Source organism: Helianthus annuus, chromosome 8, assembly GCF_002127325.2.
Source record: "Helianthus annuus cultivar XRQ/B chromosome 8, HanXRQr2.0-SUNRISE, whole genome shotgun sequence".
In the NCBI taxonomy this organism is placed as follows: Eukaryota; Viridiplantae; Streptophyta; class Magnoliopsida; order Asterales; family Asteraceae; genus Helianthus; species Helianthus annuus.
The window spans coordinates 20610334-20623574 of NC_035440.2; the positions used below are offsets into that span (position 1 = coordinate 20610334).

The 13241-nt window shown below is 34.1% G+C and overlaps 1 protein-coding gene across 1 annotated transcript; it reads right to left on the reverse strand.

Annotated features, from left to right (window-relative positions):
• Nucleotides 1–506: 506 nt before the first annotated feature.
• LOC110872324 (myosin-11) lies at nucleotides 507–10436 on the reverse strand. Its single transcript, XM_022121106.2, has 38 exons — nucleotides 10069–10436; nucleotides 9572–9700; nucleotides 9054–9197; nucleotides 8811–8956; nucleotides 8551–8707; nucleotides 8382–8440; nucleotides 8141–8300; nucleotides 7921–8070; nucleotides 7692–7828; nucleotides 7467–7613; nucleotides 7273–7374; nucleotides 7145–7202; nucleotides 6952–7053; nucleotides 6773–6810; nucleotides 6573–6699; nucleotides 6043–6213; nucleotides 5838–5969; nucleotides 5662–5771; nucleotides 5504–5567; nucleotides 5246–5423; nucleotides 4962–5167; nucleotides 4774–4893; nucleotides 4539–4637; nucleotides 4223–4447; nucleotides 4024–4142; nucleotides 3843–3954; nucleotides 3710–3754; nucleotides 3232–3486; nucleotides 2988–3143; nucleotides 2702–2908; nucleotides 2488–2628; nucleotides 2341–2411; nucleotides 2154–2253; nucleotides 2036–2092; nucleotides 1897–1953; nucleotides 1740–1820; nucleotides 989–1068; nucleotides 507–873 (listed from the first exon to the last, which is right to left on the reverse strand). The coding sequence occupies exons 1-38, from the start codon at nucleotides 10069–10071 to the stop codon at nucleotides 744–746; spliced, it is 4575 nt and encodes a 1524-aa protein (XP_021976798.2). The 5' UTR covers nucleotides 10072–10436; the 3' UTR covers nucleotides 507–743.
• Nucleotides 10437–13241: the final 2805 nt, after the last annotated feature.

Here is a 13241-nt window from a genome sequence, read left to right on the forward strand (position 1 = left end):
AAGGTTGAAGCATTGCCTTCCAATACCCATAGTTGGTAGGTGACATCAAGTGAAGGCAAATTTATGAGAATTATGGACAGTTTTCATGGCCATGGTTGGTTGGGGCAATCAGTTGTTAATCAGAAAGTAAAAAGATGGGTTAGTTTGTTGATTGTGATCGAAAAAAAGGGAATCGGCTGCACTGAAAGTTGGTGGTAGCTAGGGTTCTATTGAAGGTGGTGGCAATTTGTCTCTTGGTACCAAGTTAAACCGTAGAATATGATGTTATTGATTGTTAAAAGATGGATTACAATATACCCTATATATAGAGTTATATATTACACTTAGCTACCATTCAAATATATAACATTCTGTCTAATATTTGTGATAGAAATCGGGTCACAAATGCATCACAAAATTGGTGATGGAACAGACGTTGCAAGATGAGCTAAAGGAAAGTCGCTAATTTGCTACAGATCATGTCTACTCCGTCGAAAATGCTCCTTCTTTAGTAGTAATTAAACCACTTTAATTAACACAAGCAGTTCATATAAGCAACGTAGATATCTACCTGTACAACATGCTACAAAACTACAAAACATAGAGAAAATGCGAGCAAATGCAGCTATTTTTCTCTGAGGTTAGTGAACCACATTTCTTCAGAGCAAAGGTTTTTCTTACACCGTCCACCAGAAATGAGGTTGATATTCACCTGAATGACACGATCAGGTCAAGAACCAATTCCGTTAAGAGAAAATGTCAGATCAGTGGTTCTCGATACGTGGAAGCAGAAAGCTAAATCCTGAGTTTTCACGAATTAAAGGTGGCGGCTCGATGTCTGAGATTTCTATTTGATCCATTGATTTTGATATATCATCAACCGAAAATGGAATGCTGCAAAATAAAAAAGTTGAACAAAACATCAAACAACTTAACTCCCATTAATATAGATCTTGTAAAAAACTGAGCATAATTACTAACGGCTAATACATAGCAGAACGCAACTAACCTGGAATCATCATCCAACAGGAAGGAATTGCTCATGACATTTTTTTCTTCGGTCATCAACACCTTCATGCCGGATATAACCTGATTGTGATGACATTTAAGGCACATATAATAACCTTATTATTTCAAAGAAACCAATATAACCTTTTTAAGAAAAGCAAATTGGAAAATAATAATCCCATCTTTCTGAAATTGGCCGATAATAATCCCAAGTCAGTTGTTAGCCAATAATAATCCGACCTCGTCCAATTTTTTTGTAAAATAGTCCGCCGTTAAAATAGCTTAACGGAGTTAAGTTTTTTTTCCGAATTACAAACCGATGTTTTAGGGCTTTTGATCAGAACGAGGATACGAGTCGATTGATGTAAAACTTACCTCAAAATACTGCCCCCAACCCACGAAAACGGTGCTTCAATTCGGGTGTTTAACTTCCAATTAACAAAATTCAAGCCATTTCGAACACAATTTCGAGGTAAGTTTTACATCAATCGACTCGTATCCTCGTTCTGATCAAAAGCCCTAAAACATCGGTTTGTAATTCGGAAAAAAACTTAACTCCGTTAAGCTTATTTTAACGGCAGTCTATTTTACAAAAAAATTGGACGAGGTCGGATTATTATTGGCTAATAACTAAATTGGGATTATTATCAGCCAATTTTAGAAAGATGGGATTATTATTTTTCAATTTGCCTTTAAGAACTTAAATGATCCATCAATAGACTGTGAAACTATATTGGGAAAAAAAATCTTACGTCCGCGGAGACACTTTGTGTACCATACTTATCATCCCAATACATCGTACTGATCCGATACAACTGTTGCAGACTAAGAACCTGTAGAACAACACTGAATTATGTGACGATAGAAGAAATTACATTGTGTTGTATACTAACAAAAGATATCACTCACTGGACAGAGATCATGACTTATTTCATCCAATGTTTTCTTGGATTTTTGATGCATAACCTGAATGGGATTACAGATTCTTTAAAAAGAACTTTTTATATATTTAAGTCTTTAATGAATGTGATGAATAAAGATACATTACCAGAAATCCAATAGCCTGTCTTATATGCTTCAGTTCATCCCAAGCTGAACCTGCATACTGCAGTTCTTCTGTTTAGAAAATTATAAAGAAAAAAAAATGTAAGATCACTCGAAAATACCTCATCAGTTGCATTGTAACACCAATGTTCTATTTCAGCCAATCCAGCTTTCACATACTCACCATTACTAATCGAACAGCATTCACGCCTCAAAAGTAAGCTGCATCGTGAAGTATAGTTAATAAATAAATAAATAAATAAATAAGATGTTGTATGCCTGTATGTGCATATTGGCATAGAGGAATACCTGTTAAATAGCTGAACGTTAACAAATGAGAATATTTGTGTGTAAACTTTACGCACTAAAAATGGCGGTACCTAATAATATTTTTTAGTTAGTAGAAAAATAAAGAATGATGAACAAAAAACCTAACAGAAATACAAGTTCACTAACATGATTTGTTTTTAAAATGTTTAGGAAACTTCCAAAACTCTTAACAATTCCTTGCCAGTGAGCAATAAGGGTTTGCTGAGCTGTACTAGAAACTGAACGTGATGATCCCTTCACTAGGCTCGCTCTGGAAATTCTTGGTGCCTTTAATTCAACATACCAAATAGTAAACTTTAACTTCCAACCGAAAAAACGGTTAAATAGTATTATATTTTACCTGAATGCACATCCCTAGCAATGGAGATATTTCTGTTTTCAAATTATCCCGGATCATTCCGTATATTTTTTCAACATATGCTGTAAGCTGCTGCTTAAAAAGCAAAGCTGGATACTTGGCTTCCACTTTGCTAAACCCGTCAACTCCATGACTCGGGCTTCCATTTGCAAAGGGGAGATCGACCCCATGTGGAGTTCCACGAAAACTCTATGAAATCAATAAGAAAAACTTTTAAAACAATCGTGAAACTATGTAATTTAATTTCTAAATATTAGAATAAAATTACAGGTGTCATCCTCCCGAAAAGAGCAGCTGATGATCGACGGCGTAAGCCAATTAAACATGCGGCCGCACTTGCTTTCAACGTGTGTTGGAGTAAAAGCAAAAGAGTAGAAGCATTGGACAACCAGTAGGCCAATACATCGTTGTTATCCTGCTTTTTCTGTATATATATAAATTTTGAACAAGAGTTAGAACAAAACTACTGTTAAGAAAATATATATTTTAGCGTATGGAGAAATAATTCAAACCTCTATTGCATGTCCTATGGTTTGGATGATACGGTCAAAAACACTAGTCTTCTCAACTTCAAAAGATCTCCATTGCAGAAGGCATTTGTAAATAATACAAGCTGCTATAGGTCGGTTTCCCGCAAACCCAAGATGTTGTGTAATGCATCTGAGAAGCAATTCCTGATTTTCAAGTTGTTTTTCATTGAGGGATTTTTGTGGTTTGTCATCGATTTCTGCAAGATCACGTTGGACCAATGATGGGCTATATAGGTCCTAAAACAACGAAACATATAATTAAATAATGGAAATATGTCACCTATAATAACCAAGTTCCTTAACTGTAACACTAAAGTCACACAAACTTTTTTCTAACTACAAAACCATTCAAGTTTCAATATTATTCCACTGTTTTGGAAAATATAAAAACTTGGTTACTAGCAGACAAATAAAAGAAATAACTTAAAACAAACCACATTGATAAGAAAAATTACAATACCAGAGATGACTTTGTATCTACACTTAAAGTACCACTGTCATTCCTCTGCAAAAGTTACAGATCAAACAATTATAAGGCAACTTAGTGTTGTTATATGCTAATTTGTAAAATTTAATAGAAATTGAGAATATACCTGCATAATAGATCTGGAACGGCCCGAGAGAAACTTATTAGGTGCCATGGAGACCGCTTGATGACGGAAGACTTTGTTCTCTGATTCTAAGTTATTCAACTTCTCTTCCAGCCTAGGAAAATATAAACATGTAGTTTATAGAAACCGTATGTTAATCAGATAATTTTTTTAAAAAATAAACCTGCTCATAGATTCCTGTAATTGAACAACTTTCTTTTCCGTTTCTTCCAACTTTTTGCATCTTTCTTCACAATATTCTTTAATATCATCAGCGCGTTTCTTTTCTGACTGCCACATAGCCTGCAAGGGCAAAAAGGTAATACCAACAATTTGAATTTAATCTCATAAACATATGTTATTATTGATACTAAAAGATATACCTTAAAATCCCTAACTTGTTCATTTAAGGATTCAACTTTCTTAGTATCTTCAATAACAATCTCTTTTCCCTCAAAAGCCGCAGGTGCTTCGTCAATAACTTTTCTGGCTGCTTCTCTTTCTTTCACCGCCGTCATTGTATTTGCTTCATCAAGTTTTTTTAGCAAAGCTTCTATAGTATTCTGATATTTTATCGACTCTTGTGCTTTTGCTTCTTCCAAATCAGTCTGAGAGCGTAAGAATATGTATTATTGTATATCATAGCTTAAATATCTAGTGAATTTACATAATAAACAATACATATGACAATTATATTACCCTTAAACGTTTCTCCAGTTGTAAACGCCAGGTTAGTTCTTCCAATTGTTTTTCAAGCTTATCTTTTGCTTCTTTAAGTGCACCTGTTTCTAGTGCCTCCTGCAGAAAAAGTAAAACATGCATCTCAATATATGGCTAAATTCATACAAACATGAATATGTTATTCACTAATAAAATTAAAATATATATATATATATATATATATATATATATATATATATATATCAAAACTGACCATTTTAAGTTTTCTTAGCACTCTCCTTGCAATCCTTTCCCTCCACCTGCATTGTGTAACTATAGATGCCATCTTTAGCCCTTTATAATGTGCAGAATTTTTACGACAACGCCACCAAGTCTAACAAGAGGAAAACGCTTAGAAATATTCAAACCTGGATTTTTTTTTAATTATTTTAAAAAATTAACCTGAATTTTAATGGCAGCATTAGTTTCTTTTCGGTGTCTGAATCTTTTACGAGCCTCAAATGCACGAAAGCCTGTTTGGACTACAAGGACCGACGCCCGGAGTCGAGTATAGGCTGCCCAAGCATACCATTTACGCAAGTGTTTTCCGATTCTTATAGCAGCTGAAATCCTTTTAAGTTCTTCAAACTTTTTACAAGCAAGTCTACCTTCAAACATTAAAACAAGGGAATATGAATTTTTTCTAGTTAAGATATGATCAGGTTAAGAATACTCTAGAAGCCCACCTTTGCAAAAAGATTGTAAGAAAAGTGAAGCCTTTCGTAATGCAATAAACTGCTGGTGAGCAATATGAGTTCTTATGCGTCTTTGAATTATCGCTGCCGCATTGCCGAGTATCTCAGCTCTCCATGCGTCTAATTCTGCCATCTGTCCAGCTCTCAAGAATACCTTTGTTTTACCAATCTGTACAAAAAATGTATGCAGTTATAAAAACCGTATCCTTTATAAAATAAAAATAAAATTAAAAAAAACTCCGTAATTACCTGAAAGCCACTGAGCCCCACCTTTTCCAAGATCTTTGCACATACCACCTTTTCATCAAAGTTACTTAGGACACATTATATAAATTATATAAAGTTAGAATATATAAAATGAAATCGAATCGATAGAGATACTATGATCTGGAAATAATAATATCTACCTTCCTGCCAAGGCTTCGGGTGCGAGAATTCCAAATCTGTTTACAAATTCAAAGAAAGCACGGCGGGTAGGATAACCAGCACAACTAATTCTGATTGCCTCTAAAACACCCTAAGATTGCAAGAATTAGTTACATAAAATAGAATACAAAATAAACTACTTGCTTCACATACTCACACCACAACGCAATTGCTGCATGATGTTAACGTTTTCAAATATGGAAGGTTCCAGTTTATTGTTTGGCTTTACACATCTAACGTAATGAGGCTCTGTAGCATTTAGTGTTTCCATCAGTTGTTGCAATTGAAGCTGCAGCAGCATGCATTGTAGACATCAGTATACACATCGGCAAACAACATGATGATGATTTTAGTAACGCTACCTTAAAACGGGAACCGATTGAAGAAAATTTAGAAGATTTAGAGGACTCTTCAGCTACGGGAGGAAAAAGGCCGGCCACAAAAGAACATTTGGAAACACCCAACAAATCTTGGTGTTCAGGAACCACATAATCTTTATTTTTGTCAAGAAATTGTTCAGATTGATATTGCACCTAAAGAATAAAAAATATCTTAATTTTAAACAAATAATGTTACAGTTGTGAATATGGGCTTTAGATAAAGACTCAAACTATCTACACACTTGGTGTGTAGATAGCCACCACAAAAAGTGTTTTTTCGTCCTATATGCACACCCTGCAGTGTTGAGCTGTGTCCAAAGTGCGGCGTTTTGGTCCGGTCAACAGACCCGTCAGACACCCGTCAGTCTTTGTCTGGTTGACCGGACCAAAACGCCACGCTTTGGCCACAGCTCGACACTGCAGCGTGTGCATATAGGACAAAAAAACACTTTTTGGTGTGCATATAGGCACATTGGTGTGCCAATAGGTACATCCTTAGATAAAATGCATACCTCTCCAGCATAATGAGCAATTGTGAAATCTGTGCGTGACAACTTGGGCTTTATAAAACGCTTGTGATTTTTGAATATCTGATAAAGCTTGTTTGAGAACGTCTCGTGTGTTGACTTTGGAAACATGCTAAAAAACATAAGTTCGATTAAAAAAATGAAGATTCATATAACAAAAAAAGAAGTTAAGGAGCATGTTGTACCAGGCTTCATCAAGTAGAGCAATGATACCACCAGGTTTCTGCAATATATATGCAACATCAGATAATTGAACAGTTGAAATCGAGAATACAACAATACTAAAAATTTGACAAAGCAATACTAAAGAAGGATCAACAACATAACCTGATCGTTTGTAGCTATGAAGCGATTATACTTATACCTTTTCAATGAGATCTAAAACATCCTGGTTATCAACAAATTCAATGTAGCTCCAATTGATAGCCTCTTTTTCATATTCTTCCTGTTCCCCTTTAAAAACATGCTAAAGTTCACAAGTAACACTTCGTAAAGTCAGTTTTTAAGAACATCTCATGGTAACATGGTAACAACAATTAAATATATTCAACATCTACCTGGTTAAAGTGTTGCTGCAGTTTCTCATTTGTAAAATTTATGCAGAATTGCTCAAAGCTGCATGTTATGATAAAACTTAGATAAACACAAACGACAAAAACAAACGTTTCTCAGAAAGTAAACACACCTGTTGTTCTTAAAGCTCTCAAAACCATAGATGTCAAGGACACCAATTAGAGATTTTGAATCAGCATCTTGTCCAATTGATACGTTAATTTTATTAACCAACCTGAAGATAACGGAAAAGAAGATTTTAAGTTATCGAATACTAGAAGCTTATTAAATATGGTTTTCTCAATGTATTAATTTGTATAACTGTACCAATCAAATAATCTGGAATATATTGTTTTAGCCAAACCGTCCCTGCTGAATGCTGCACTAAGAGGATCAAGGCTTCTCTTAATAACTTCTTCAGGAGTTACCATCATTCGTTTGCATAATGCATCTTGCAAGCCAACAGGATCACACCTAACACAGCCTTGTAAACTTATAAACATATACAAATATAAAAACTTACTAGCTGTTCAGGGTTCAAAACAATCATACATAAGAAGTTCCGCTGCCATTTTAAGATGAAATTTAGCCTTGTCATCTTTTAGCACTGAAGAGTCAACCTCTTTTCCTTTAGCAAATTCAATATTTCCAAGATGAAGAATAGCGGCGGTAACTCTAAAAATTGCTTCCTTAGAAAAAATAAAAAAATAGGTATGAATTTATGATCTTACATGTTATGCATACAGACTATAAAGTAACGAAAAAATCACAGAGCATATACCTGTTCTTTTTTACTTATTCCAACAACATCCATGGCTCTCCTTGTGGCGAGATATTCACGTCCATCATTCACACCGACCAGCTCGAAACATTTTGATTGGTTAAGATAGTGAAATGACTGCGGGCTTCCCAGTTTATACTTCTCGACTTCCTAACACCAAATGCAAAGTTAGTAAAGCCTTGACTAGTGAAGTTGACCTTTCAAAGTAAAAACTTAGTACCTCTGGGGGTGCTGCACAAAGTAGGTAAAAACAGTGATAATTCCGTTCAGGGTCGTTTACTTGGCAAACACGAGATCTCTCTAGAAGGTAAGTCCTGATAGCTGCTCCCGATATTCTCCCATTCTTATCAAATTGTATCTCAACGAACTTCCCAAAACGACTAAGCATTATCACATAGAAATAAATTAAAAAAGCATAGATTCTTTCAATTGCATGAGAATAAGGTCAATAAGCTAGTCACCTAGAATTGTTATTTCTAACAGTTTTAGCATTGCCAAAAGCTTCAAGAACTGGATTTGACTGCAGTCAAAATGGTGACATGTTCGTAAGGATACATATGTCTAAGTGATACAAAATATAGAATAATTAAGAGGTTCTTTAAACATAGAACTATACGTCATGTATCATACTTCAAGAACTTGTTGTTCAACGGTACGGCCTTCAGTAGCTTTTCTGCCACCCAAATACGCAAGAAACCGCATAAGCATTTTGGTTGTTTCGGTTTTACCTGCACCACTTTCACCACTAACCAGAATCGAATTACTTTTTCCCTCATTGACCATGGCCCTGAACCAGTAAAAATGTAACAAAATGGTAAAAAAAAAAAAAAAAAAAACAATAAAAGATTGTTATTTACCAGTTACCATTACATTAGAATATTGAAAATAACCTGTAGGATGTATCCGCGATTGCAAATACATGGGGACTCAATTCACCAAATGGTGCTCCCTTGTATTGTTGCATCATATGAGCATCATATAAATGAGGTAACTTTTGGAACGGGTTGATTGCAATTAGAATGTTTCCAGTGTAAGTCTGTCATCGTAAAAAAAAAGAAAAAATATATAACTTGCAGGTTCGTTAGAGTCTAAAGTTCAGACTAAAATGTGATATTAAAACGTGGAAAACCAACATAAATTTCGTTAAGTTCATATCGGGATCTTAAGTTCTGCAAGACTCCTGGCTCATGCAAATAAGATAGCTTTGTCATGTCATCAACACCTCCAGCTGGAGCTTCGGTATCCTTTGGATATATTTTTGATATATTAGTAACCACCTGAAAAAAATAACTCATAATATGAATTTCAAGATACTACTTATATTTGGCAAACTGGATTTAAATAATCCAAACTATGATCCATTGGGCGATAACAATGGCACCCCTATTATATCACTTTCGTTGGCGAGGGCAATCCCACTCTAATGGAAAAGTAACTCCTCGTGCCCCTAATGAACAATCGACAGATTTTTATCCCAATCAGAATGTTTTGAAATGAGATAAACAAAAGTTAAGAGCAAACGGTTCCACTAGGATGCGATGACCCTTGGCAACGAAAGTGAAAGTCAGAAGTGTCATTGGTCACATTGTCATAGTTTGGATTGTGAAAACGCAATTTGCCTATTTGTTTAAATAAAACATTGATGACTAACGGCTTTCCCATCACTGGTCTTGATTTCAACTTCTTTTCCTTTAATGGTACTGACTTGCCCATCAACCCAAGCTTGGGCTGCATCTTCAACCCACACATGAGAGCCCACTACTATGTTCACCGCAGTGCTCTGTAGTGCATACAAGAATATCAAAAACCTACGCGTAATTTGCCTAAGATGATATGGATGTTGTATATATCTACATGTCCAACTTTAGTTGTACTTGCAATGCGCGAACAAGCACCTAATCTCTTATGCATATAATGTCAGTGTTCCCCATTGCAACCGATTAACAAACTAAATCATTATTAGATCACTACTATAATATCTACTATTGGAATGAACTCCCTCAGCTGCAGATGGATCATGTCAACTTTCCATAACAATTGAAATCAAAATGTATGAGCATTAATTGCCAAAGCTTCAGGATGTATTAAACGTAAACTAATTGCAAAAAAAAAATAATAATAATAAGAAATAAAACATAATTCACCAACCATGATGAAAGTTCAGAGAAACCCTAGCTTTTCGCGGGAAATGTATGTGAACTTCCTCTGGATCACTCATATATACCTAATGCTAATGTTGGAAACCCTGATCGATCTGAATCGCAAGAACTGAAAGTTTATGGACATATTTTGAATTAATTTACAGATTTTCAATGTTGTTGGATCTTCGCTAGGGTTTTTTTCGGTTTCTCGATCTCTCTTGTTGTTGGATTGGATTGGATTACCTGTTGTTGATTGTGGAAGTGACATTGGTTCCCTGTGAAACCGGATTGATTCTTTCTCTCTCTCTGGCGTAAATTTCTCGCAGATTCGTGGTTACGAAACACACAAATACGACCACTCTGTCTGTCTCGTGTGCTCTCTCATTTTCTGCATGGCCACTTTCAAACAAAGACTTGTTGGGTTTCTATGGGATTGAAATAGGACCTCGGGCCTGCCCGTTCTACTTGTCGGGTTAGGAAAAATTTTTTCTAACCCCTTAGAAATCATATATAACGAGTGATATTCCCCCGCGCTTTGCGGCGGGAATTCATTCAGTTCCTATTCGGTTCGTTACAATACTGGCACTCGTTGTAGTAAACGAAAGAGAAAACCTTACATCGATCGAAAACAATAAAAGCGAAATCGATACCGGTACCGATGTTCAATTGAAGTTGATATCGGTTTAGTTCGTTTGCGTCCTATGTATATTTTTTCACCATTGCCATACAAACTTTTTTGAAAACTTCTATTGTGCCGCTATCGTACCAAACCGAATCCAAACCAACTGAACAATATTTGTTTCCAATACTGATATTTATTTTTATTGTTTTGCTTTCAATAAGCTAAGATCATATCGCTACCATACCGTACCGAACCGAATAACATCAGTACCGTTATTTATTACTTTTTATGATTTCTTGTTTGATAATAGATATCGTAGTGAACCGAATTGAAACCGAACGAACAACATCAGTTCGGTACCTGTATTTATTTTTATTGTTTTTTTTCGATAAACTGGCGTACCGTCCCAAATCGAAATTGAATGAACAACATCAGTTCGGTAACAGTATTTATCTTTATTATTTTTTTCTTTCGATGAACTGATACTGAATAGATGGCGTACCATCCCAAACAACATTGGAACCGATACGTATATTCATTTTATCGTTTCCGTTTTCAAAAGATTTTCATTTTTACAACTCTGTCTGTGATGATAAATGAATATCGGTACCGGTATCGTGACAATCTGAATCGATTGATACCGTTCGAACAACACATGTTGATTTCAATACCGAGCACATAAAGCATACCGGTACTGTAACGAATCAAACCAATACCGATCCGACGCCTGCGGTAATGTACCATCACAATGCGCTGGCAAATAACTTGCAATCTTAAAAAATAAATAAACATAGATGTAGATTTACAATTTTACAAAAAGTTAACGAAAAATCAAGCTAACGATGGCTTACCGTCCCAAACAACATTAGAACTGATATCTGTATTCATTTTTATCGTGTTCGTTTTCAAAAGATTTTTATTTTTACAACTCTGTCTGTGACGATAAATGAATATAGGTATCAGGATCGTTACAATCTGAATTGATTGATACAGTTAGAACAACACATGTTGATTTCTATACCGAGTATATAAATCGTACCGGTACTGCAACAAATCAAACTGATACCGACCCAACGCTCGTAGTAACGTACCATCACAATGCACGGGCAAATAACTTGGAACCTTAAAAAATAAATAGGCATATATTAGATTTACAATTTTACAAAAAGTTAACAAATAATCAAATTGAATGCTAAATAAATAAAATACTACCATAAAAACAACTAAAGAATTATAAACTACTATTTTATTACTAAAGTAAATGAATAAGAAATAAAATATCACTAAAAATAAAAAATAAATACTTAAAAATTAACAAATCACTATTCATCAAGACTTTGTATTCATATAGATAACTAGTGATATTTCCCCGCGCTTCGCGGCAGGGATTAAGTCGGTATCAATTTGGTTCGTTAGAGTACATGCACTCGATATAATAATTAAAAGAGAAAGCACTACATCGATCGAAAACAAAAAAAAAACATATATATGTTGTTCAGTTAATATCTGTTCGGTTCGCTTGCATTTTATGTTTATTTTATTTCAACATTAGGATATTTTTTTTAACGGATATTTTGCCGCTATCGTACCAAGCCCAATCGAAACTAACTGAACAACATTTGTATCGGTACCAATATTTTTTTATTTTTAGTTTTTTTTGCTTTCAATAAACTGATACTGTATTGCTACCATATTGTACCGAACATCATCGGTACCGGTATACATTTCGTTTTATTGTTTCCTGTTTGATAACAGGTACTTTGATCGTATCTTAAAAGTTATATAAGAGAACAAAATATACTTAAATCAATTAAAGTAATAAGCCAATAAATTAATAAAACCTTAGAAAAAACAATATTAAAAAAAAAATCAAAAACAATTGTTCCCCTCTTTTCATTCAACATTACGATGTATATTTTTTAAACGGATATTGTGTCTTTATCAAACCAAATTCAATCAAAACTCATTGAATAACATCTGTTTCCGTATCAATATTTATTTTTAGTGTTTTTTGCTTTTGATTAATTAAGATCGTATCGCTACCATACCGTACTGAACAACATTAGTAACAGTATACGTTTATTTTTATGATTTCTTGTTTGATAACTGGTACTTTAATCGTATCTTAAAAGTTATATAAAAATATATGTTTAAATCAATTAAACTAATAAAACAATATAATAATAAAAACTAAGAAAAAACCAATATTAAAAAATCAGAAAACAAAGTTATATAAAAATATATGTTTAAATCAATTAAACTAATAAAACAATATAATAATAAAAACTAAGAAAAAACCAATATTAAAAAAATCAGAAAACACTGTTCATGGCATGTTTCTATTAATATGTATAATTTAAAGAGTAAACGGCCAAAATTTCCATGAAATTTGTTTATCTTTGTCAAACTTTTTGAATCTAGGCCGTTGTGGTTTCAATTTTGTTGTCATTTTCATTTAAAAGCAAAATCTAGTTAGATTTTTCAGTTAACATCTATTTTTTTTTTTTTTGTCTTTTCCCCCCTTTTAATGAAACGCAAAATTGTCATATTTTCTTAAT